This window comes from Aspergillus sclerotioniger, assembly GCF_003184525.1.
Source record: "Aspergillus sclerotioniger CBS 115572 chromosome Unknown BO94scaffold_10, whole genome shotgun sequence".
Lineage (NCBI taxonomy): Eukaryota > Fungi > Ascomycota > Eurotiomycetes > Eurotiales > Aspergillaceae > Aspergillus > Aspergillus sclerotioniger.
In genome coordinates this window covers 48693-72095 of record NW_020291000.1, presented here as the reverse complement: position 1 = coordinate 72095, position 23403 = coordinate 48693, and the positions used below count along the sequence as shown (strand labels likewise).

The following is a 23403-nucleotide window of genomic DNA, read 5'->3' as shown; positions in this document are numbered from 1 at the left end:
ATTTTCGGATTTAATATAAACCTTGTAAAGATGAATACAGCACTTGCAAGAAAAAACTGTAAGGAAATCTTCGTCCTTAATCTGCCGGTAGAGGCTCTTCTTATAAACAGAAGAACTAGATGATATAGTCAATGATCTGAACAAGTTTTGAGAAATGATATTAGATACTTATCTCAGGAGGGAGGCACTGTAAATTTATGTTCTTTGGAAATAAGAAACCTTGAAAGAGGGGGAGTGGTGTTACGGACCCCTGCTAGCTGAATGAACTAATAAGACAGACTCATTAGGCAGAAGGCTAAGTCCGGAAGGCAAGGACTCTTATCAAGTAGAATCCTGATCTGAGCAACCTACAAACCGGGATGGTTACACAACACGTGACCACGACGGACATGTCACCGACACACTATAACATAGCAGCGCTATGACAGGACATGGCAGTGCTACGACAGGACATGGCAGTGCTATGACATAATATATCAGTGACATGACATATTATGGTGATGCCATGATAAAGGATAGGATATAAGAATACTTTCTTATATACTTAGCTAGTTCTGTTCTTCGTGCTCAATAACACTGTCTTTAAGTAACCATATGTTTTGGTAAAGCTTAGTGACAATACTTGTCTGCACTTACTTACGGATAGCTGCACGGCACTATCTGGCCTTACTTCTCTTCTCTTGTTCAGATCAAGTCATCTTTAGATAGTCATCGACCTGACTACCTTGATTCAGTTCACAGGTACGTATCGGAACGGGAGCTAAGCTAACAGGAACAGGGAGAAGCGATCCTAGGGTTTGACACTGCTGTAGTTCTTTCAGATTTCTAGATTAAGATTAATCCTGTATGGCTTGTACTTTAGCTTACTCAGTATAGATTTTCTTTATAAATATCTAATGTTCCAGAAACTCAGTCTCCTGTATATAAAATTCATACTTCTTTAGCTTATATTATAATTAATATAGATATAGTTTGTGCAGAACTAGTCTTATATGTCTAATATATTTTTCCTCAGTCTTTAAGAAGATTAATATGTTATTTAGATAGGTGATCATGAATTTGTTGAGATATTCTCCCAGAACCTTGTTAATATATTACTGGAATGACGCTGGTGTATTAATAAGTTTAAATAATATAATCAAGTATTTAAAGTATCCATACTTTATTCTGAATACAGTTTTCTATTTTTTATCTTCTGTGATATGTATATAATAATATATATCTATAATATTAAGTTTAGTAAATTATTTTATTCCTTGTATCTTGTCTTAGATTTCCGAAATCAAAAATAACGGGTGTTAATTCTTGATTATAATAATATTTAATGGCTGATAATCCATATATAATTATAAATTACTGTCCTTTTTTGGTATAAATAGGACTTCATGTCCTGCTGGTGATTTTAAAAGCCTGATATTATTTTTAGCTAATTAATTATTAATATATTCTTATAGTACCTGCGATTTCTTCTTGAATATTAGATAAATCTTTCTATATATTAGTGACTTTTCTTTCTCTATAGGAATAGTGTGGTTATGCTTTCCGTGCTGAGATAATTTAAGTTACTCTGGCTGTTTAAACAAGTTCTTAAATCTTTTATATTATGGTGATATCTGTATGTTATTCTTAACCACAGCTAGAAGTTCTTATAAATCTTCTAGTCTCTAGATAGTTATCTTGATCTCTATATTAGTACTGTTAATACTGTATGCTTGATACTTTTCTGTTATTATCAGTGTCTATCCTGATAATTCTATAAGCCAATCTTTCTATAATAACTTGGTGTTACGGACCCCTGCTAGCTGAACGAACTAGTAAGGCGGACTCGTTAGGCAGAAGGCTACGTCCGGAAGACGAGGACTCTTATCGAGTAGAATCCCGATCTGAGTAACCTGCAAACCAGGACGGTTATACAACACGTGACCACGACGGACATGTCACTGACACGCTATAACATGGCAGCGCTACGACAGGACATGGCAGTGCTACGACATAACATATCGGCGACATGACATATCATGGCGATGCCATGACGAAGGATAGGATATAAGGACACTCTCTCATGTACTTAGCTAGTTCTGTTCTTCGTGCTCAATCTAATTATCTTTAAGTAACCATATGTTTGGTAAAGCTTAGCGACAACACTCGTCCGCACTTACTTACAGATAGCTGCGCGGCACTATCTGGCCTTACTTCTCTTCTCTTGTTCAAGATCAAGTCACCTTTAGATAGTCAACGACCTGACTACCTTGATTCAGTTCACAGGTACGTATTAGAACGGGAGCTAAGCTAACAGGAACAGAGAGGAGCGATCCTAGGGTTTGACACTTGGTTACTGTTATTATTTATACAACTATACTTAAGATGTTATTTTTCTTTAAGTTATCTTTAATACCTGGCGCGTTAAACTTTTATAGCATTCTCAACCTTCTCATGATAAGTTGCTTAGTTCTTACTTTAATTTCTTGCTGTATAGTAGGCCGTACAGATCCAGACCCCATACCTGGTCCTTGCTGGTGTTATCTTGGACAATCATAATTCGTGAATTAGAGATTCTCAGTCTTCTAATTAATCTGTGGGTTATGATTCCTGAGTTATGGAATCTCTAATATAATATTATACTGTTTTAAAGATATTATGTTAAAGTTTATACACTTGTAGTAACTCTTTACAGTCATAGATATGATTTCTGACTTAACTGTTAATGTAAGAGTTTTCAAATTCTCTCTATTTAGTTTTATAATTAGTTCAAATTTTGCTTTTTATTATCCGAGTATCCCAAGCTGTTATATAAATCATGGATTTATGAAGTTCCCGGTTATTTCAGAGTCTATCAATACTTGAACTAGTTGATTTAATATGATTACTTAGATCTTCAAATGTGGTTCCAATTCAGTGATTACTAACTACTGTTCTGGCTAGTTAGGTTCTAACTGTCTTAGGTGTCTTTTTAAAAACCTCAAGCCTTTTATCTTTACTGTGTAGTATATTATATACTGATCGTTGAAATATATTAATCAATATATTAATCTGTAATAAGAATATTGCTAATATTCTTTATATATATAATTATAGTTCAGGCATAGATAATGACTTGCCTTAGTTTTTACTATTTCTGGTATTTTAGATTGGTAGTTAATAATATACTTTTAATCATGGTGTGTTGAGCATGTGTTTATATAATATATAAGTTAAGAAAGTTTATCATGTTTTTAATAATCTCTACTTTCTTTGAAATATATGTACAGATATAGTTTATTATATTAAAGTTCTGTTCCAGCAATGTTTATCTTTTAGTTAATCTTTAATAACTGGTAATAGTAGTCTGTGTTATCTTATCCATATATTAAATAAACTTCTGGGTGACAGAGGCATTTTCTTAAATATTGTTTTTAAATCTTGTTTCATGATTTTCAATATTTTAAATCTTAATATGGGTAATGCTGCATGATTATCTTGAGCTCTGGGCAGAATTGTGCTGGATTCTCTGAGATCTCTTTCAAGATATGGTTTAATTAATAAGTAATATTTTCTTTATTATTTTTTTTGGTTTTTCTTATCTTTATCTTGCTGTGATGGACAGGATTTACTGATTTCTAATAGAGGTTTTTCCAGAGTATTAGATATCTTATTAAGTCTTTTTTTACTGGATTTAAGATCTTTAAATAAAGTACTGTACTCTTTATCTGATGGATTAAACTTGTTTTAAACTATACTAGGATAGTTATTCCTTGAAACTAGCTTATAATTATTATTATTAATTTCTGTAGTCCAAACTAATAGTATAGATAATTATCAATCCTCTTATTAACTTGATAATACTATTAACTTATCTGTAGTGGCCTGTTATCTTAACCAATCATAATATATCTTATTCTCTAATAACTAATTATGTTAAATAGTATATAGTTTCTTGTTATCTGATATCTATGTTGCAGATTCTATTTAAACTTTGTGCTGAATAATAGTGATATTATAGACTTCTTTATCTTAATCTTGGTTCATAGCTTTTAACTGCTTCTGAGGCTGTTACTGTTTCTGATTACAGTTTTTTAACTGGTGATCTGTTTTGCCGCAACTAAAGTACAAGTAGTTTTATTTATACTATTCAAGTTTCTTCTTAAATATTCTATTTTATTAAGTCTAATGCTGTACTACATCCAGCTCTATTAGTTTTAGTCTGTAGAGATCTTTGTATCCCAAGCTTCTAGATTATATTAATCTTCCATTATTAGCTTGATAATCTGTTTAACTATTTTGTCGAGGTATAGACTTGCTGGTCTATCAATCCTCTTATTATTTTATATTATATTCGTATAACTTATTATCAATCTTAACTACTGTTTTAATTATTTTTAGCAATATATTTAATCATTCTTACTAAATAAGTTTCTCTTAGATCTCTATCTTGAGTCCTTTTTCAAATCATGCAATATAGGCATTGTTATTTTAATCCAAGTGACTAGTGACTTATAAAAACTCTAAAATATACTTAAATACTGATTTAGTCTGTTTAAATTACTATAATTTTTACTTAGTGTTCTGTGCTGTATTAATATCTTCAAATATTTATTCAAGATATTGCTTAAATCTGATGTAACTAGTAAAGATTTACTTTATATTATTGTCCTAATTATTTACCAACTTTTTTTGATACTCGCAGATATATGGTTCAAACTAATTAATATTAATCTAATCAAGTAGGTAAACGTGAAAAGAATCTTATCAATCTTATTCTTAAGTCTCTCTCTGTTCATGCCGAGATACAAGTCTAACTAGATCAAAAAAGCCCTGAGCTTTACTCGATTACTGTTAAATGGCTCTGGTGATCAGATCTTAATAGACTTAATTATTAAACAACCTTCAAGTAACTAGTTTTATTATTCTAAGGCGGTGATACTTTCTTATAACTAATTAACCATACCCATCAGTTCTTATATTATCAGGCCCTGTTACTGTGGGGCGCGTGATGAGTTTGATATAGTTAATATAATGAATAGTTATCACTAGATAATACTCGTACTGACTAGTGCTCAATATATCAAATCCTAGGATCGCTTCTTCCTATTCCTATTAGCTTAGCTCCCGTTCCAATACATACCTTCAAACTGAATCAAGATAAGTCAGACTGATGACTATCTAAAAGATGACTAGTCCTAAATAAGAAAAGAGAAGTAAGGCTAGATAGTGCCACGTAACTATCCGTAAGTGAGTACAGATGAGTATTATTACTAAGCTTTATTAAATATATGGTACTTAAAGATAATATGAATTAAGCATGAAGAACAGAACTAGCTAAGTATATAAAAGAGTATTCTTTTATCCTATCCTTTATCATGGCATCGGCATGTCATATCATATCACTGGATATGTTATTTTGTAGCACCGCCATGTCCTGTCATAGTGCTGCCATGTCCTGTTATAGCGCTGTCATGTCCTGTTATAGTACCACCATATCCTGTCATAGCGCTGATATATTATAGCTTATCAGTGATATATCCGTCATGGTCACGTGCCGTGTAACAGCTCCGGTTGTTGGTTACTCAGATCAGGATTCTACTCGATAAGAGTCCTTATCTGTCCGGGCGTAGCCTTCTGCCTGACGTGTCCGCCTTACTAGTCGTTCAGCTAGCAGGGGTCCGTAACATACTATTCCTGAATCTACTCTATGTACAAGGCTCCGTGGAGTAACCTTTCAAGCAGAAACACGTGCTAACTCTCATAAACTAACTCAAAATAAAGAGGAATTATTTATATAATAATGTCAAACCCTAGGATCGCTTCTCCCTGTTCCTGTTAGCTTAGCTTCCGTCCCGATACGTACCTTTGAATTGAATCAAGGTAAGTCAAGCTGATGACTATCTAAAGAGAACTGGTCCTGAACAGAAGAAGAGAAGTAAGGCCAGATAGTGCCGCGCAGCTATCCGTAAGTAAGTGCGGACGAGTGTTGTCGCTAAGCTTTACCAAATGTATGGTTACTTAAAGACAGTTGTATTGAGCACGAAGAACAGAACTAACTGAGTACTTGAAGGAGTGTCCTTATATATCCTATCCCTCGTATACCATTCCGTATACCATCGGGTCTACCGTATACCCGCCTGGTAGTTATAGACCATGATGGTATGTTATATACCACATGCTTGTCCGTATACCATGGTCATGTGACATGTGACACGTGATGACTCAACTCAGGACTTTACCCGATAAGAGTGGTCGTCCATCCGGGCGTAGCCTTCTGCCTGACGTACCCGCCTTACTAGTCGTTCAGCTAGCAGGGGTCTGTAACACCCTATCTCTTCTTTAGAGATACAGCTGGACAAGATTATTAAATATAGTAAATTAATCTTAAATAAGGCAGCTCTTGCGTGTTAAGAAATTCGTGATTTATGAGCTATAAATAAGACACAGCTTTAAGAGAGAAAGAAGTCTACTAAGCAACTTACTGCTACAGAGGGTCTTTCTATTTAGAAAGGCCAGAAGTGATTTCAGCAGGAGAATCAGGTCTTTAAAGCTCAAGATACTCTATCTAGAGATCTAGAGCTTTCTACAGTTAGGCTCCGTGTACGCGCTCCGCTGCAGTATTCTAATTATCATATTCAGGGGCATACTAGGATTAGATGTCCTAATCCATCTAGTAATTAGTTTTATATAGAAATGCAATTGGTTAGTTAGTAAAAAGGTGCTTGAATCTCATCTAGTCATGGAAATCGGGTGGAAGTGCGCAGCTCGCTTACATGCGCAGCTCGCTTACCGAATACGTTATCGACAATCGGCTTATCTAATCAGCGTTTGAGAACTACTCTCATCCAGGCTGACATTCAGCCTTCATCACATCCCAGCAACCGATCCCAGTAGCCAGGATATAGATTCAAAGAATGGAAGACTCCCCCGGTGCTGAGCACCTGGCGTTCATGCAATGGGCCGAGAGCGCAGGGATCAAAATTAAGGGCATCACGCCTGCCCGATTCCCCGGTCGACGATTGGGGATGAAAGCCACTCGAACAATAAAAGTAGGAGACTTACAAGAGAATGAATCCAGAGGAGAATACTACAGTTCGTGATAGAGTGACTAACATGGTCTAGAACAATGAAATCATGCTCACCGTCCCCGTCAATCTAATGCTAACCATCGACTCCATCCCCTCATCATTCACCTCGCAATTCCCCTCAGGTACATCCATCCATGGGATCCTCGCTGCGTTTCTCACGCACGCCGATCCGGCTCTTCTCAAAGATGTTGATCCCTGGCGAAAAGTCTGGCCTTCGTTCGACGAGTTCGAGGATAGCATGCCGGTCCTCTGGCCGGAACATCTCCGAGTATCCAATTCCAGCTACGGAGCCAGTTCCTCCTCCCCCTCCTCATCATCGAAGAAAGTCCTCCTCCCACCATCCATTTCAGGGGAATGGAACTCTTTCTCCAAAGAGCCCGTCGGTGCGGACTACGACACACGATATCAAAACCTCCTCAGTCAACAAGAAACCCGGCTACAGGATGCCTGGGCGCACGTGGTGACTGTCTACCCGGATACCCAGTGGAAGACCTTCGCCTATTACTGGTGTATTATCAACTCGCGGAGCTTCTATTACGTCTCGCCGGGGAAGGACGAGCCAGAGGATTGGAACGATGCGATTGGGATGGTCCCGTTCGCGGATTACTTTAATCATGATGATGAAGCGGTGCGTTCTCTGTCTGCTATACTTATTCATACCTCTAAGATACTTATGAGCTTCTCTGTAGGACTGCGACGTCACCTTCGACGGCAAGAAATACACTTTTAGAGCTACACGTCGATACGGTACTCCTTACCTCCCCATCTATCTATACCCACCTACCTACCTACCTACCTACCTACCTACCTACCTACCTACCTACCTACCTACAAGAAAGGAAAGCAAACAAACGCAACGAACGCAAAGCTAATCAATCCCATACAGAAAAAGACGAAGAAATCTTCATGAGCTACGGCTCGCACTCGAATGACTTTCTCCTCGTCGAATGTTCGTCAATCCTAACCCTACCTTTCCCTCACCTCATCTTCATCCCTATCCAACACCATCACCACTAACAAACCCCCAGACGGCTTCTTCCTCCCCACCAACCCCTCCGACACAATCTACCTCGACGACATCATCTTCCAAGACCTCACCACAGCCCAGAAAAAAGAACTAGCGGCCCAGGAAATATTCGGGTATGCAATCCTCCCCTTACCCCTACCCCTACCACCATCACCACTAACAACAACAGGAACTACACCCTCCCCCTCCCCCCATCCACCAAATATTCCCCCTCCGGACCCCCCTCACCAATCCACTTTGCTGCGGCCCTAAAATACCTTTCCCGACGAGACTGGCGAAACTACATCTCAGGGAGATCGAGTCACGGCGTGGACGAGAAGAAATTGGCGGGTATTATTCGGGGGTGGGTGGAGAAGTATCTGTCCGAGTGTGTGGTTACTATTGGGATTATTGAGGGGATGTTGGATCGGAAAGATCACTTGGATGGGGATGGGGATGGGGATGGAATTGGAGAGAAGATTGGGTCGAGGGCGTGGGAGAGGGAGAAGTTACGGATGTTGTTGGAGAGGTGGGGGCAGATCAGACGGTTGTGTGAGGGGGTTATTGAGGGGTTGAAGTGAGGGTTTTGTTGCAGTGTGTTGTGTGTTTGGGATGATGTTGAAGGGGTCCTGTTGATAGAAAGTGGGGATGTTGGGGATAGAGGTTTGTAAACATGCAGCAAACTAAAATAGACTGAAGAATCCATATTGCACCTCTATCTATATACCCATACTAACACAACCAAGAATATGTCCAATGCCCAACGGCGCTCTGCCAAATGGCATGGCCGTCCTTTGAATCCACATCGAGACACACAGCAACCATGACAAGCAGCACAGCACCGTCAGTAATAACTAAGATTATAATATGTTTTCCACAAAGCCAAATGTAAAACCAACTTTGCACAAGAAGAGGATGTAAATAACACTATACCCCTGGAACACCTGGAAACATCGACTGTCCCGATGGTGACAGGAAACCAAAAGCGTTGACGCCTATATACGACCCACTGCGTTGGGGGTATCACACGGCAAAATGCGAGGCAAGAATGTCCAAATAAAAGCAGAAAGAGGACAGTTTTATATAGAAGAAAGGCAGAGCCAACGCAACTGACGGCGAAGGCTCATTTCCGTGAAGGTATCAGTTTTCGGCCAAAATTGCGAATCGACGTCTTATGGCTCGCACTAAACAAGGATCAGTATGATGCACTAATGCAAAGCAAAGGTCAACTCACGTTTCGTCGGGATCATCCCAGGTCCTGATCGTCTGAGACCTAGGCATTGCGTTTCCCGAAGTCATGGGCCGAGTAGGAGGGTTGACAATTCTGCGAGATTGCTACAACCTAGTTAGCCCCATCCATTTGTATTTGTTGCATCGAAACATACCTCCCAACGGGCATCCACGTCAACTTCGCTCGCAGAACGCGAGTCCGATAATACACCCCCTGGCTCATGGAGCATACTCGACCCCAGAGAGTTGGATCTTACAAGCGGAGACGTCCCAGATTTCCCAGAACGCTGAGACTCGGAATACTCGCTGTTCGAGTCCACACTGTTAATGCTTTGGGCATTGTCCGACGTGTTCACTGCGCTGTCTGATTGGTGCATAACCTGAGACGAGCTGGCCAGTTCACGGTACCGTTTTTGCTGCTGCTTTGTAGGCCGATGGTGGGAGAACTTGTTCCCGAGGATGGCGGGCGCATGCGAGATCAGAGCCTTAATCACATCCTTTTTGAGTCGCAAGGCCAAGTCAAGGTTCGACCACGTCTTGTTATGATACTCTAGAACGGGCAATCGGAAAACGAAGTCATGAAGATCCTCTAAGTTGTGTTCTCCCTTGCCCTTGTAACTCAGGCACAGCACCACATCATGCACCTTGACATGGGCAAGCGTCATGTAGTTCGACGCACGCGACATCATCTGAGACAAGTCGTCAGGAGTCTCCTTCGACTTGCTGCCCTTGGTCTGTATTCTTCCGAGAGCGAACTTCTTTTTCTCCTCATTGATCGACGAAGCACCTGACCCATTAGCGACAGATTTTTCGGTGGGTTGCCTGGACAGTATCCGCAGGCTGTCGACTGATCTCTTCTTGGTCAACCCGCCGCTCGTTGAGGGCCGTATGTGGTTGTTGTCCTTGTCCTTGTGAAGAGGGGTCATGGCGAGACCTCTAAGCTGGCGGTGATGAGACTTGGGTCTGGCCTCCTCGGACAGTGACAGCGTCGGTTGCAGCCGCAGCTCAATTGCCCCTGGGCCCTTCAGCGGCAAGTCTTCCGTCGAAATATCACCCTGGTCTGGGTTTACATGTGAGGTCGGGCTTTCTTCGTCGTCCGAGTCTGACGATTCGTCGAGCGGCTTCATGTTTTTGATCATGAACGGCGAAAACCCGCCATTCTCGAACGCAGTAGACCCGACGTTAGGGAACATGTATTCGAACACCTTTTGGCCAAGCTCCCGCTCCAACTGAACCTTGAGCGGGAAGAGAGACACCTCAAAATCGTCCAAGACAGGAATACCAGCAACGGCCTCCAGCATGTGCCACTTCACCTTGATCATGCAATCATCGGGCCCGCTGAGACCCCGGGCCTGGTCAAGATAAGGCACGATGATTTGAGGGTATATAGCATCGGGAAGGAGGTTCAGGCCGTACAATCGTTCGACGGCAACCAAGTTATGGTTCGAACCGTCACTGTTGTCTGTGCGGTCATATTCAGCATTACGGAGCTGGAACTCAACCAAGGGTTCGGTTTGATCCTTCATCAGATGCCACACCACCTCGCTTGCCGAAATGTTCCAGCGGAGGACTCCATGTGCCTTCGACATGTTCGGGTCAATCTTTCTCTGTGAAGAGGTGATGGCCTTCATCAAGAAGAACAACTCATCTTCACATTGAGTAAGATCCTTTTCGAGCACCAACCGGTCTTCCCAGCCTTGTTTGTCCAGATACTTGGCATGGATTTGGAAATGTTCCTTGATCTCCTCTAGCTGTCGGATGCGAGACTGGAGTTTGAAAACCATCTCTGGTGCACCTCTCAGATCACTGAAGTCGGAAGTGAGCATGATTCTCTCTAGGCGCTCGTTGCGGACCTTCTCCAGAGGCTCGTTGTAGAGGAGAAGGTCCAGAACAATGATGTACATCGAGTAGTACTCGGCGGAGTCGCAAATGGCACGGAAATGAGGAAAGTCGACGCTGATGTGATCCATTCTCGGTTCCGCATCATTCATATTGTACTGTTGGTCTGATTGTCCTTTCGCCACCTCTTCATTATATTTCAGGCGAAGGTTGTTGTACTTGTCGTACCGCAAGCTGGCCGAAGTCTTCTGTATAATCCGTGAGAAGCCAAAAGGGTTGAGTTCAAAGTCAAACAACGCCTCGAGGTTCAGCCAAGGAGGCCACGCCGACCCCGGGGGGTTGCCATACTTGTTGCCGGCATAGAATTGCAGATGGTTCATCAGGCTCTTTTGCGTTGCCACAAAGAACTGGGCTCCGTCCATGCAAAGATTAAAGCGGCGCTGCACGAGACCGCTGACATCGTCGGACACCCGTTCCTTGTCCATAATGGACACGACTTGAAGTTGCATGCCTTTGGCGGCGACCACAAGCACGGATTTCTGATTCTTCTCGCTCTGCAGTTGAATCTGTGGGGCGATAAGTCGCAGATGGTAGCTGTTCTGGGGTGTAAATTCTGGCGCGATGTTCTCGCTGAATCCTTCGGATTTGGCAGCACTCGGTCTCCTTTGGTCAGGATGTTCTTGTTCCTCGGCATTTACGTAGCGCTTCGCATCGTTCAGCAGCTGTTCAATGCGATCCTCGACACTGTCATCATCTTCGCTGTCCACAAGCCCGCCAGCATCGGATGGGCGTCTCGAAGCAGTCCGGAAAAGCTTGGAATGCTTTTGCTTGTTCTTGTTTTGCTCATCAACAATGTCAAGAATGAACTTAACAGCTCTTCGAGACATATAGTACACAAATCCACGCCGTTGGCTGACTTGATGGATATAGCGCAGGATGATGTTCCTCAGAGAATTATTCCATTTCAGCTGGATGTTGTGAATAATGAATCTGTTGTTGAAGTCACTGGCTAGTTCATCCTCCGGACTGGAGTACAGGCCGTCCATATCGGCATCCTTGCCATCAGTCGTCGAGTCCGAGTCAGTTCCCATCCGGGAAGCGCTGTCATTGACAAAGGCCTCAGGGTTCCTCTCTGTCGGGATCTTCTCCTCCCGCGCAAGTTGTTTTTCGATCCGTTGAAGGCCGGCGGTTAGGAATGTCCGTCGTCGCATTAGTGTTTCTGCCTGTCGAAGATAGTCGCTATGCTGACTCTTAAGCGCGGGGTCAGGGCTGACGTCTCTTGTCATGCGAAGTTCCTGCTCGCCGATTGTACGATTACATTCGCGAGTCTGAGCCTCAACAGCAACGAGGCGCTCTCGAATCAGCTCCATTTGAACCCGGCGGGGTTCATTATTCCCGGACATAAGGCAGTCATGGGTCGGCTCATCACCAAAAGTGCTGTACCCCGTTTCGTCGGGAGCTGTTTCACCATGATCTGTTTGGCGGAAATACGTAAAGCGCGGCGTGAACGCCAAAGGCAGAATCTGCGTTCGGGGATTCGACTCCTGAGGTAGGATCCAATCCAGCTCAACAAAGTCATCCATGTCGATCCAGTCCAGGTTCTGGTCAGGAATCGTAAACCGAGAGAGGTCGACGGAAGCCACGGGCTGTTGGAAGGATGAGAGGATGTCGTCTTTGTTGTTCTCAATATCGTCGAAATTGGTCCCTTCAATACTAGCTGAAACGGCTCTGAAATCTGCAGACTGCAGATCCAACTCGGCCTGGTTTATCCTCATGGCGCTTGCCTTGGTTTGCTTCAAGCGGCCTTTGGCTTGGGTCTTGACTTGCTCCCGTCTCTGATGGACATCAAGTTTCAGACTATCCAGACGGACCTTGATGCCTGTTGCCGTCACAACATCTTCGGCATAGTCTTCGCGATCCTTGTGCTTGTAAATGTGAGCCACAAACAAGGGGGCGAAAAGCAACTGGTACTTGACTGTGGCCAGATGACGGTTGAACTTCTTGCTCGTCTTAGTGATGCCGGGCCACAGTGGTCCTTGCCGGACAGGAAGTGACATGACACCTGAGAAGAGCGACCACCAGTTGAAGAAGTGAGTGAAAAACCGAGGAGTCAAGTGAACAGTATTGTAGCTGGCAGACGGGTGAACAGAGTCTGCGGACCAATTCTTGCTTTCCGGAGCGACAACTGAGATTGACAAGTGGATGTGGTTACTGCGGAACCCGCGATAAGCATCGTAAGTCTGCCCCAGGTTAGCCGCTTGAATCGTCTCATGGTAGTTGCCCGACCTACCTCGCGCTGTGCTGGGTCAACATGGACAGGGTTCTGAAGCACGACGTCATAGTGTGGTTTGAACTCGAATGACCGCTGGTCATCATCTACGTTGCGCTCGAATACCAACCCGGCAGCCCATTTTACGTCACCAGAAAGTTTCATGACGACCTTCTTGAAATGAGCAGCATTCTTCATGTCGCTTGAAGAGGATGTGCTTTCCAAGTCCTGGGTCGTAGCTTCGGCCATATACCGAGCTTCGTGGCTATAATCCGGTATCGCCAGCACGTATTCTCCACTGCGGACGCTCATGAATTCTTTAGGATCATCACTGGTGTGGACCTCCCATTTGACATCTTTGCGCCAGCACATGACGAATCCGCCGCCGAATCCAGTCACCACATACGGATCACGCGATCCTTTTAGACGAAGGTGGACATCTCCATCCTCCTTCCATGCGATCTTGATCCGAGAGTGGAAGCTGAGTCGGATCTTGTCCCAGAAGCCAACCCTATCAGAAGGATCAATCTCTGTCTTGGTGAACCCTTCAATAATTTTCATCATGTCCTGGATCACAGGCTGATAAGACATGCCCCAGGAGATACTCGTTGGCAGACTCGTGTTGATCTCAATGGTAGGGTCGGAGTATGTTTTGACCGGAGATACGGATCGCCAGACCTCAATGGCGAACGGAGGACTCATGGACCCGTCTGACAGCTCCGTAGAGGGAACCAATTCTAGTTTGACCTGCCTGGCCGACTTATAGTCGCGGTATTCTTCGGCAATCACAAGGTTCGTCCGGAGAGACCAACTGGGCAGTCTAGGAGACTGTCCAGGGCGCAAAGCCGGTATATGCAACAAATCCAAGGGATAATCTCTCAGGTTGACGCGGGCCTCACCCATGTCCAGCTGTATACTCATGGGAACTAGCAGCGCGTACTGCGTCGCCATAGGTATACCTTTACCAACGCTGTGGAGGAACTTGGGATACTCCTCCAGAGGGAAGAAGGGCTTGTCAATAACAAGATTGATGTCACTTATCAAGGCAGCCAAAAGAGCAGGCCTGTTCGGAATAGACAGTACGGTTTCCGTCTCTTGCACATCTTCAGGTGGCTCGTCAGCGCCAGAAAATAGGTTTCTCACCTCCTTTATAGATGTGCCCTGGAAGCGTAAAGCAGAATCAATCTTATCTTTCCAAGAACGAGAATTGTGTTCTTGTAGACGATACCAAGCATTCTGTGTTGAAATTTTGGATTCGGAAGACAGGCAGGCAGCCCCCTCGGTATCGTAGCGAAATTTCTTGCCTCGGCCATGCATGTCATCATGCAAACTCTTCCGCGGCTTGGGCTCGGCGCTTTTGCTTCTCCTTGTTTCCTCACTAACTCGCTCACTGCGAAGAGTTCGGTGGCTTGACCTAGCCCGAAGTCTGGACGTAGAGCGGCGTTGGTCCGAATCCTTGATTTTCTGAAGCTTCAGTTCGAATGCCTCCTCCCGGGCTAAGCGCTGGTGCTGTTCCAGGAGCCCAGTTCGATAGATGCAACCAAGTTTCCACTCAAAGGCATCATCTTCCAGTTCAAATAGCAAAGCTTTGCTCCGCACCGATACCCTGGGTATCTTCTTTGGTTGTTCCGGTTCTCTTACTGATCCAAATTCGGATGTATGGTTTTGGAACCGTTCATGGAGCTGCTTGAGTGCTTTTGAGGTGTTGATCACATTGTCGATAACGCGATGCATTACCATGTGATGTGGCACTCCCAGTCGGATGAAATCCGCCCAGATGTCGATTGACTTTTGCTCAACAAGACTGGTGCCTTGCTTAAGTTTCATCTTGCGTAAGTCAATCCGGACGTTGTTCATGCTGATTATCCTGGCCCAAACACCCTTGAGCTTCGGCGCTTCTGCGTGCAACCGAATGAGATGTGCCTTTGCAAATGGAGCAGAGAGGCGATGAGAACCAGCCGTTACCCCGTAGATCTGGACCAGCATCGGAGGGTCCGCAGGCATAAACGTCTTTAACTGTATGACAGTTGCTCGGACATCAACAGTGACAAGCTCGCTTCTAGCTGAAGGACGTGGAGATGAGGGGTAGGTGAACTCCTTTGCTATCGGGGATGTGGGCTCGGGCATTTCTGGCGCTTTTCGCATGAAAGCTTCCTGGACCACAGACGCAGCTACCCGAAGGCAATAGTAGCGATAGAGGGAGTATTGCAGGTAGACCCCCTTGAACACAGAGTTGACGTTGAATATCGGTCCAAGCCGATCACTCATCGTGCTTAGTGCCACCTCGAATCTTGGCAGCGAGAAAAAGGGTTCGGACTCCAGGTAGTCTTCAGATTCAATGACAAAGCCCTCGAAGCCGCGGACATGAAGAGCCAGTCGCCTTCCATCCGTGGCGCCCACTTGTTTCTGTCTCGGAGGAGACGTAGGAGGGAACCGGAACGACGACTCATCCCCGATTGTAGAATGACTTGGGGTACGTCTTCTTGCAAAGCTTACTGTCGTTGGTTCCGATTTCTGGACTCTGTAATCTGCAGTCCACGACTGGAGCTGGAACGAGACACCACGTGAAACCTCTGATACACTGGTGTCAACGCCGGCAACTTCCAGGCTGAGACCAGTGGCTTCAAACTGGAACCGGAGTAACCATGGAGGAATCCGCCTTAGAACACTGGGTTTTCGCTCCTCAAACGACATGGACGCCTTCCTTCTATGCCGTGTTTGAGCTCGGAACTGCTCAAGGACTTGATGAATGCCTCGGTTCACTTCATCGTTCACCATGTGTGCAGAGCAAGTATTCAGGCTTCCTGATGCGATAACGCGTACTTCTGGTGATGCACTCAGTAGTACCTTAAACTCCAATCCCTCTGTTGTTAAGAGATTATGTTTCACGCCAGACGGGGTCTGATAGTATAGCTTGTGCGAGGCCACCCGGTAAATAGATGATAACGAGTAGTGAACTCCACCCTCTGACGAATGCGAAGACTCAATGTCAAGAGAGATAGCGGATATAGAGGAAATTAGTAAATTATAGTCATCGCTAGGGGCGTCGGAGGGGTTCGTGATTGGGAGGACGAATCGGACCACGGGTTCATGAACCGATACTTTGATGCTGGCTTTGGGCAGCAGCCGCGATATCAGTCGGTGGTTATCCCTTTTCTTCCCCCGAGAAGGCGCCTTCTTGGCCTGAGCCAGCCCCAAGAGCCGAGAGACCTGCTTTGGCTCTAGATCAAGCGACGGCGATGTCACCACGAGATTAGCAAAAAGAATGTTCGTATTGCGCTCCTCAGGGTTATGGTCATCGAAGGAGCTGATGGTCTTTGAAGGGAGTGTAGTCTTGATTGTTGTGGTGGCCATTGGGATATAAAGAATGTTATCCGTCTCGCCCGAAGAGTCGTCCAAACTGACCGAAAGAGAAATGGCCGCCAGAAGGGCTTGGTGGGCGACATCATTGCGCTGGAAATACATGCGGTGGGCGGGACTCTTTTGGTCCATTCGGTGGAGATCGATGCCTAGCTCATGCGATACCACGTTCAGATACACAGGGGTTTGCTTTGACGAAGGGGGCTGGAAAGCCCGAGACAACCTGAAGAAACTCAGAGCCACCTGTATTCCCTGTATTCCGCGAAGAATTGATCCGGCAAATTCTTTCGAGTCCGCAACTGCCTGTACGATCGTGTCATCTCGGCTTCCTGGCTGATCCAACTCCTCCACAAAGTCTGAGAAAGAAACCTCGTCATCGGTTTCGTTGGTGTCGGGCTCCGCAGAGGATTGTCGAAGTTGTTTGATGCGCTGCATCAGTGTCACCACGTCATCGTATGGAATATGCATCCGCCCAATCTTGAAAGCGATGGACGCATCCCTGAGACCCTCGAGGTCCTTGTAGAGAAGCCCATGGATGTTGACCCGAACATTGTCCAGCACTTCGGTTGGCTCCCCTCCATCAATTCCAAGCAGCACGTTCTGTACATTCATCACCCACTCTGCCGGTCGTTGCTCGCCAGGATCATTATTCTTGCGCCGGAAGAATAGCTTCCCTCGATCCACCATTTTGCGCCTCGTGTCGACTCCCAAGGACAATGATCCAACCTGAATCTGGCCGGCTTCGAGAACATTGACGGTCGTATTGACGGCCACGACATCCACCAACTTCAACCAATGAATCTGCCGGTGTAGTCGCTTCACTTGTTCCTTCATGCGGGTCAAGTTCCTCCACGTCTTACTCCTCTTGGGGGTGGAAGGGGTGTCTTCCCCATTCTCTGGCTTGGTCGACTCCTTCTCCGAGAGGCCCTGCGGTTCCGACGCATCAGACTTGCTGGTGGACTTTTTCCCCTTTCCTGGAGCCGAGGGGTCCAGTGTCACTTTCAGCTCGGTCAGCCGAATACTGAGCCATGTTGGTTGCGCAAACGACGGCGGATGTAAGGAGAGGCCAAGGCCACGAAGTTCGATCTGTACACCATCTCGGGGAACGTAGGCGATGCGGCGAAGAGAAAAATATCCTATTCGTTGAATCGAAATCCCTGTCGCGATACGGACGATGGCGAAGATAAGGAAGGAGGAGAGGTAAACGAGCAGGAAGCCCACGAGGACTGTGGTCGGGCTGAAAAGCGTCATCGTATTTCGCGATCAGCAGGACTGATCCGTTGCACAGGATGAGCAACCGTCAAGCAAGAAACCATGGAGATGCTGCTGGTGGCGGTTGCATGGATCTAAAGGAAATCCGAAGGTGAGAAGTGGCCAGAGGGAGCAATGGATGGTCTATACAACCAAAGGAGCTCCCCCGAGTCGATGCAGCGAAACCCTCCTGAGGAGAGGGGAGAGGGGGGTTTACTTCTGCGGGATCGGGTAAAAGAACAGGTCTCCGTTAAGAGGAGGAGAGCTGCCGAGGGGTCGAAAAAGCGTCGCGGGAGAAACGAAGCAGCCGTAAGACAGTCATGCTTTTGTGAAATAATTTTGCTTGACCTCAGCACGCCGGCCGTCTTTCACAAAGCGTATGATGAAAGGTGTGGATGATCGGAAGGGCGAGCCATAGATGCCAAACCAATGGAGCGGGCAACCTGTCAGCGGCGGAAAGGTCGAACCCGTCGCGGACAAGACTGGAAGCGGAAGGCCGCCCACCGGGGCTTCTCACTGGTCCAACGGAGAGTTGTTTTCTGGCCGGACCGTCCGGCTGGCTCGGCTTTGCTGCTGGGAATAATGAGGTGGGTTCTTCGCTGCAGCTTCCGAGCCTCGCTGGGTAACAAACTTACAGTAGTCTGGCCGGAATGGGGCAAGCCTCAGGTTTCGCTGGGGCGATCGGAGCCAGTTCCATTCCCCCTGCTCGCTCGAGAAGGAGTCGAGGGACACAATAATCCAGGTTGGATTCGGATTCGGATTCAGGTACATACATACCTTCTCCCTCTTCACTCGTTCCAGCGCAGCATTCTCACCAAGAACACCTGCCATTGGGAATCTCTCGAGAAACTTTCCCAACGCCATTCAACCAATCAGCGATCTGGTCCGGGCGTGTCCAACAACAAGAAACAGGTCGGTCCCAACCAGTGTTACATTATAATTCAGCGCCCTTCTTAGTTATATGGAGCTCTTGTTTCAATTAGATACACGCTTGGGGCCCATATGATACATGCGAAAGGTTAACTCCTTCCGGAGGCTTCATGGAATGATGGAACATGGAACAGGCACCCAGTAGCTACGGTGGCTTTGCGAACCGGAGCCAGCCGGACTGGGTGGCCCATTCCCTGCCAACACGATAGCCAAAGGTACCTAGGTAGTAGACTCGCAACTTAAACTGCCATGTGAGCACAACGCCCTTGCGGAGCAGGTGCAAGCCAAGTGCAACATGACGCTCGCTGATGGAATAATAATCCCTATCCTGGAGGCGACCGATCTAGTCCTATTCTTCAAACACTCAGATCGGACATGTAAGATCGACGACCGCCAGTCGAGATTGGCCGTACCTTTTTTTCTCCCGCCCATAGCCGAATTGCTAGTGGCTATTCAACACGACTACTTAGCTGCAGGATCCGATTTTGCCGACTCCTGTCCAGTAGTAGTAGTAGTAGTAGTAGTAGTAGTAGTAGTAGTCTTGAGCTTTTCGAGTTCCTCGATTTTCTCGTCAAGGAGTGCAATTTCAGCCTCAATGCTCAACAGTTTCTCGCCGAGGATCCCCCGGTAGTCGTCGTCCGACAGGGACTTGAGCGGGATCCATTTGGAATCGGCCATCCGTTGCAAAAATGGCTTGGAATGCGTATTCGCGTTCTCCATTTGCCATGCGTCGATCGCATTATACGAGCGTTGCCCGACATAGCCTAGAAGCGAAAAAACAACTAGCCCTGGGACCAGCCGGCCGCCTAGTAGATAGCACGCACCGAGCATCAGCACCCCGACACCACCTTTTCTCTCTCAAATAGGAAAAAGGAGAATGGAACTGGGATCAACTCACCCATTAATCTCGTAACAGCCCCTCCAGCAACGCCCCCAGACAGGGCGCTGACATAAGCCCGCTGCTGAGGGGTGGACTTGTCTTCATAATGGTGCTTCAAAATGTTACTTCTCAACCCTGTGGCACACTTAGTATTATTTTCCCATCTATAAGGATAGAAAAGGAGAACTCACACCAAAAGGAGGTTCCACAAACCGCCCAATGGATTCCACACGAGATAGAATGGATCACAGGGTGGGGAGACCGAATAACACCTGATATGCCTCCGTACACAAGACCAGCAGAGCCTATCATAGCAAGTGAGTAGGACTGCTGCAATAAACCTCAGGCATGTGTCCCTGAATTGAGGCCCGGCCGACCATTCACCGGGAAGGGATTGGTAACTCACCACTCACGGCTCCCACTTTCAGGGAGGAGACTAGCACATTGGGCTCTGGATATAATGACTTGTTTTGACCGCTCATTTTTGCTGTGACGGTCCCTGCAGTCGCAAGATCTCCAGGCAAGAGGCAAAATGGCTGGTATCTATCATGGAAAACTGCAGCAGTTCACGTGACCAGACACTCTCGGTGTGCTTACCTAATCTCATTCTATAACTAACTAATTAGTTAACTAGCTGTTCTCTCCTGAGGCCATAAACTACACATACATATCCTACTTTCAAGGGGGAAGCACTTGGATAATATGTCTTAGATCATCATATGAGACCCTGAATTACCCCATTACAGACTGAAATAATCAACCTCATATACTCCAAACCCTTCCAAGATATGCACGCCATAAATATTTACAATCAACCCCACCAGGCTAGATCAGTCAGCTCTAAAACTTATGAACCTGGTCCTTCGAGAACCCTACTCGACTTAGGATACCTTCAGGTGATCGTTTCGATCCGACCAGAGAGTCCTCCATCGCCGGAGGGCCGCAAACAAACACCTTTGTATTCTGCGTAGGGCCTTTGAAAGCGCTTCGGAGAAGCTCCTCATTGATATAGCCCTTCCCATAGGGAGAGTCCTCCTTTGGATGGCTGACAGTATACCGGTAATCAAAGCGGTCAGGAAATTCTGTCGCATAGCGGTCAAGCTCTTCCTTCAACAGCAGGTCTTCCTCGGAATTGACACCAAAAACAAGAGTCATCTTCGTTCTATCTTGAGGATTCTTTAGAACGCCTCTGATAAGCTGGTAGATGGGCGTGATGCCAGCACCACCAGCCAAGAGATAGACGTGAGAGAACTCGTTTGCCTTCCATTGGTATCCTTTCAAGGAAGTTGCAAATCTGAGTGAATCTCCTGGCTTGAGGGAATGAAGGTAACCACTGCCTTTCCCTTCGGGGTATTTTTTGACTAAAAGTTCGAGATGTCCTGATTCGTCTGTGAAGTCGGTGATCAGTAAAGCTTTAAAGGTGTTTGACTGTATAATGAGTTTGTCGTCTTGAAGAGGCAAGCCATTTCTCCACGCATTCACGAGAATGTGTCAAGTAGGGTTCGGATTCGACTTACCCAAGTCACTGATGGGAGTATACGGTCGAACCACGGGAAGCCAGCGCCCTTCAGGGTGGGTAATTGCCAAGAGTGCAGCTAATAAACGTCAGCAATTGTCCGAGTACAGAAAAGCTGCTTCGGGGGAGGCAATACAAGTCAAAGGCAGGCCACTGCGAGCGGTTTTGTCGGGATACTCGAAGACAAGTCGTTTCGTATTATGATTGACGGTCTCGGTGCTCTGCAAGCGTAAAGTCGTAAATCCCAGGCCAGAAAACACTGCTTTTGGTTCGTTTGATTCCGCAAATACTGTAGAGAATTGTTTCGTGCAGTAGATACCCAGACCGGCGAATCCAGCCACACCAGCAACCTTGACCACCCTAGGGATGGTGCGCTGAATGAGAGTCATCTTCTGATAGAAACAAGACTAGGGTATAAATTTAAGGGAAAGTTAAAGGTAGGGACCGAGTAGAAGATTGGGACTGAACTGGCATTCTGCGACATAAATAGGTCGTCCATTCAAAACTGCTACATAGTGCCTGGGACGAAGGATCTTAATAGCTACTGCAGGAGTGTGGGCCTGGGGGCGAAGGTCCCCCAAATGAAAGGTCATACGACGAGACTCATTGATAGAACCTAAGACCTACTTCGGAATCTGGGACCCAATTGGTGAGTGGCAGAGGTAGGCTACACAGCACAAGTCGATGCTTTTTGGATGCAGTCCCTAAAGCCGAGCGACATTGTCCAAACTCCGACAAAATCCGAGCCACTGGATGATGTCAGCGTGGTGTGTGTGCCTGGGCGGCGGGTCGGTGCCTTGATCTTCCCGCTATCAAAGCGGGTCCACCAGGTAAAACAATCAACAAACGGTGACATTTCGACTTTTTTCCCTGGCCAAAGGGTCCTGCTTTGATACTGATGTTCCGGTCTCTCTGTGATCCGTGGAATGACCTCGCTCGATCGTATTGTGCCTGCCTAGGTCAACTTCATGCGCGATCCTTCAATCGTCACTATGCTCGGCTCACACATGGCAGTTTCGAACATGTATATTTCCAATCCATGGCAGGCATAGCACCTTTGGTAGAACCATCTCAATGGTCATGAATACAGGCAATACACAGTCGACTATCGGTCTAAGGGGGCCCAGTATACTTGGCAGAAAAGAAGCATCTTTCCAACAGACAGATGTCGGGGACAAGGATCTCCGGCTACCAGGTAAGTACAACTAAGTACTCCATACATGAACAGGGTATCTGGCGGCCCGCAGATCTCGACCCCCCGCAGCGGGACGACCTATGGGCGAGAGCTAACTGGAGTGGAGCGCGGGTCACTCAGGTTGTACAGGACTACAGGTTGGTGCGTTGACCGGACCAAGGGTATATAGCCGCTCTTCAAGACCCCACATGCAGAGTGAGACCTAGCTGTCAGTTTTGCATCTACGTTGAAGCCTTGGAAGGCTGATCGCGCAGCTTCATGAGGCTTTCTGACTTCTGTTAATCCCACTTATCAGAGTCGAAACCAATGATACGTCCACAGAAGGATCCATGATTGGGTGTATCGCTCATGCACTGTACCTTGCATAATCTTCGGACAACGGTTCGCCACGGGCCTGAGTACACACAAGACTTTGGTGACCACCCGCTTCCAAGAAGCCGAGAGATGCGAAAACTCGAGCTAACCCAGAGATATATCAAGAAGATTTGCCAAGGCGTAGCGAAGCATCTGAGGTGAATTGATCGTTGCGTTGTCCAAGTGTGCCTGCACATGAGCGATAGCTGTTCGCCCTGACGCTATTCCCCGGGAGCTTCTCCATGGAGAATCAATACACAAATCCTCTCCATTTGACCTGCTTGAAGTGCCGGTACTCCTTAGATTGTGATGTTTGAAGACAGAGGTGAGTGCAAATGAACTTTTTCGATCGAGCCGTGATTTCATTTGCACCGTACATCAAGCGCGAGTGGTGATTGGCGAGCGTTGTCCATCCCAGAAAAGCAGTATATCTTTGAGTCGATTTTATTGACGCATCTCGATAATTCGAGAAGTGATGGTGGCTCGTGATTGTGCCTGTTTCGACAACAAAGTTTTCAAGACTG

At 46.0% G+C, this 23403-nt stretch overlaps 3 protein-coding genes across 3 annotated transcripts; 1 reads left to right on the top strand and 2 right to left on the bottom strand.

Moving 5' to 3' along the window:
• Positions 1 to 6827: 6827 nt before the first annotated feature.
• On the top strand, positions 6828 to 8636 carry BO94DRAFT_514028 (ribosomal N-lysine methyltransferase; the record flags this gene model as incomplete). The annotated part of the gene is made up of 6 exons (XM_025609868.1): positions 6828 to 7010; positions 7084 to 7677; positions 7739 to 7796; positions 7936 to 7998; positions 8078 to 8189; positions 8246 to 8636. Exons 1-6 carry the CDS (start codon positions 6876 to 6878, stop codon positions 8634 to 8636), a joined length of 1353 nt encoding a protein of 450 aa, XP_025468651.1. The 5' UTR covers positions 6828 to 6875.
• A 112-nt stretch (positions 8637 to 8748) lies between these two features.
• BO94DRAFT_574061 (FMP27 family protein) lies at positions 8749 to 18405 on the bottom strand. Its single transcript, XM_025615000.1, has 4 exons — positions 13415 to 18405; positions 9441 to 13364; positions 9290 to 9390; positions 8749 to 9239 (listed from the first exon to the last, which is right to left on the bottom strand). The coding sequence occupies exons 1-4, from the start codon at positions 18002 to 18004 to the stop codon at positions 9179 to 9181; spliced, it is 8676 nt and encodes a 2891-aa protein (XP_025468650.1). The 5' UTR covers positions 18005 to 18405; the 3' UTR covers positions 8749 to 9178.
• Positions 18406 to 19095: 690 nt separating this feature from the next.
• Positions 19096 to 21719, bottom strand: BO94DRAFT_592962 (uncharacterized protein; the record flags this gene model as incomplete). The annotated part of the gene is made up of 7 exons (XM_025616161.1): positions 19096 to 19740; positions 19833 to 19949; positions 20006 to 20119; positions 20221 to 20313; positions 20705 to 21202; positions 21332 to 21409; positions 21467 to 21719. The coding sequence occupies 7 exons, from the start codon at positions 21717 to 21719 to the stop codon at positions 19397 to 19399; spliced, it is 1497 nt and encodes a 498-aa protein (XP_025468649.1). The 3' UTR covers positions 19096 to 19396.
• Positions 21720 to 23403: the final 1684 nt, after the last annotated feature.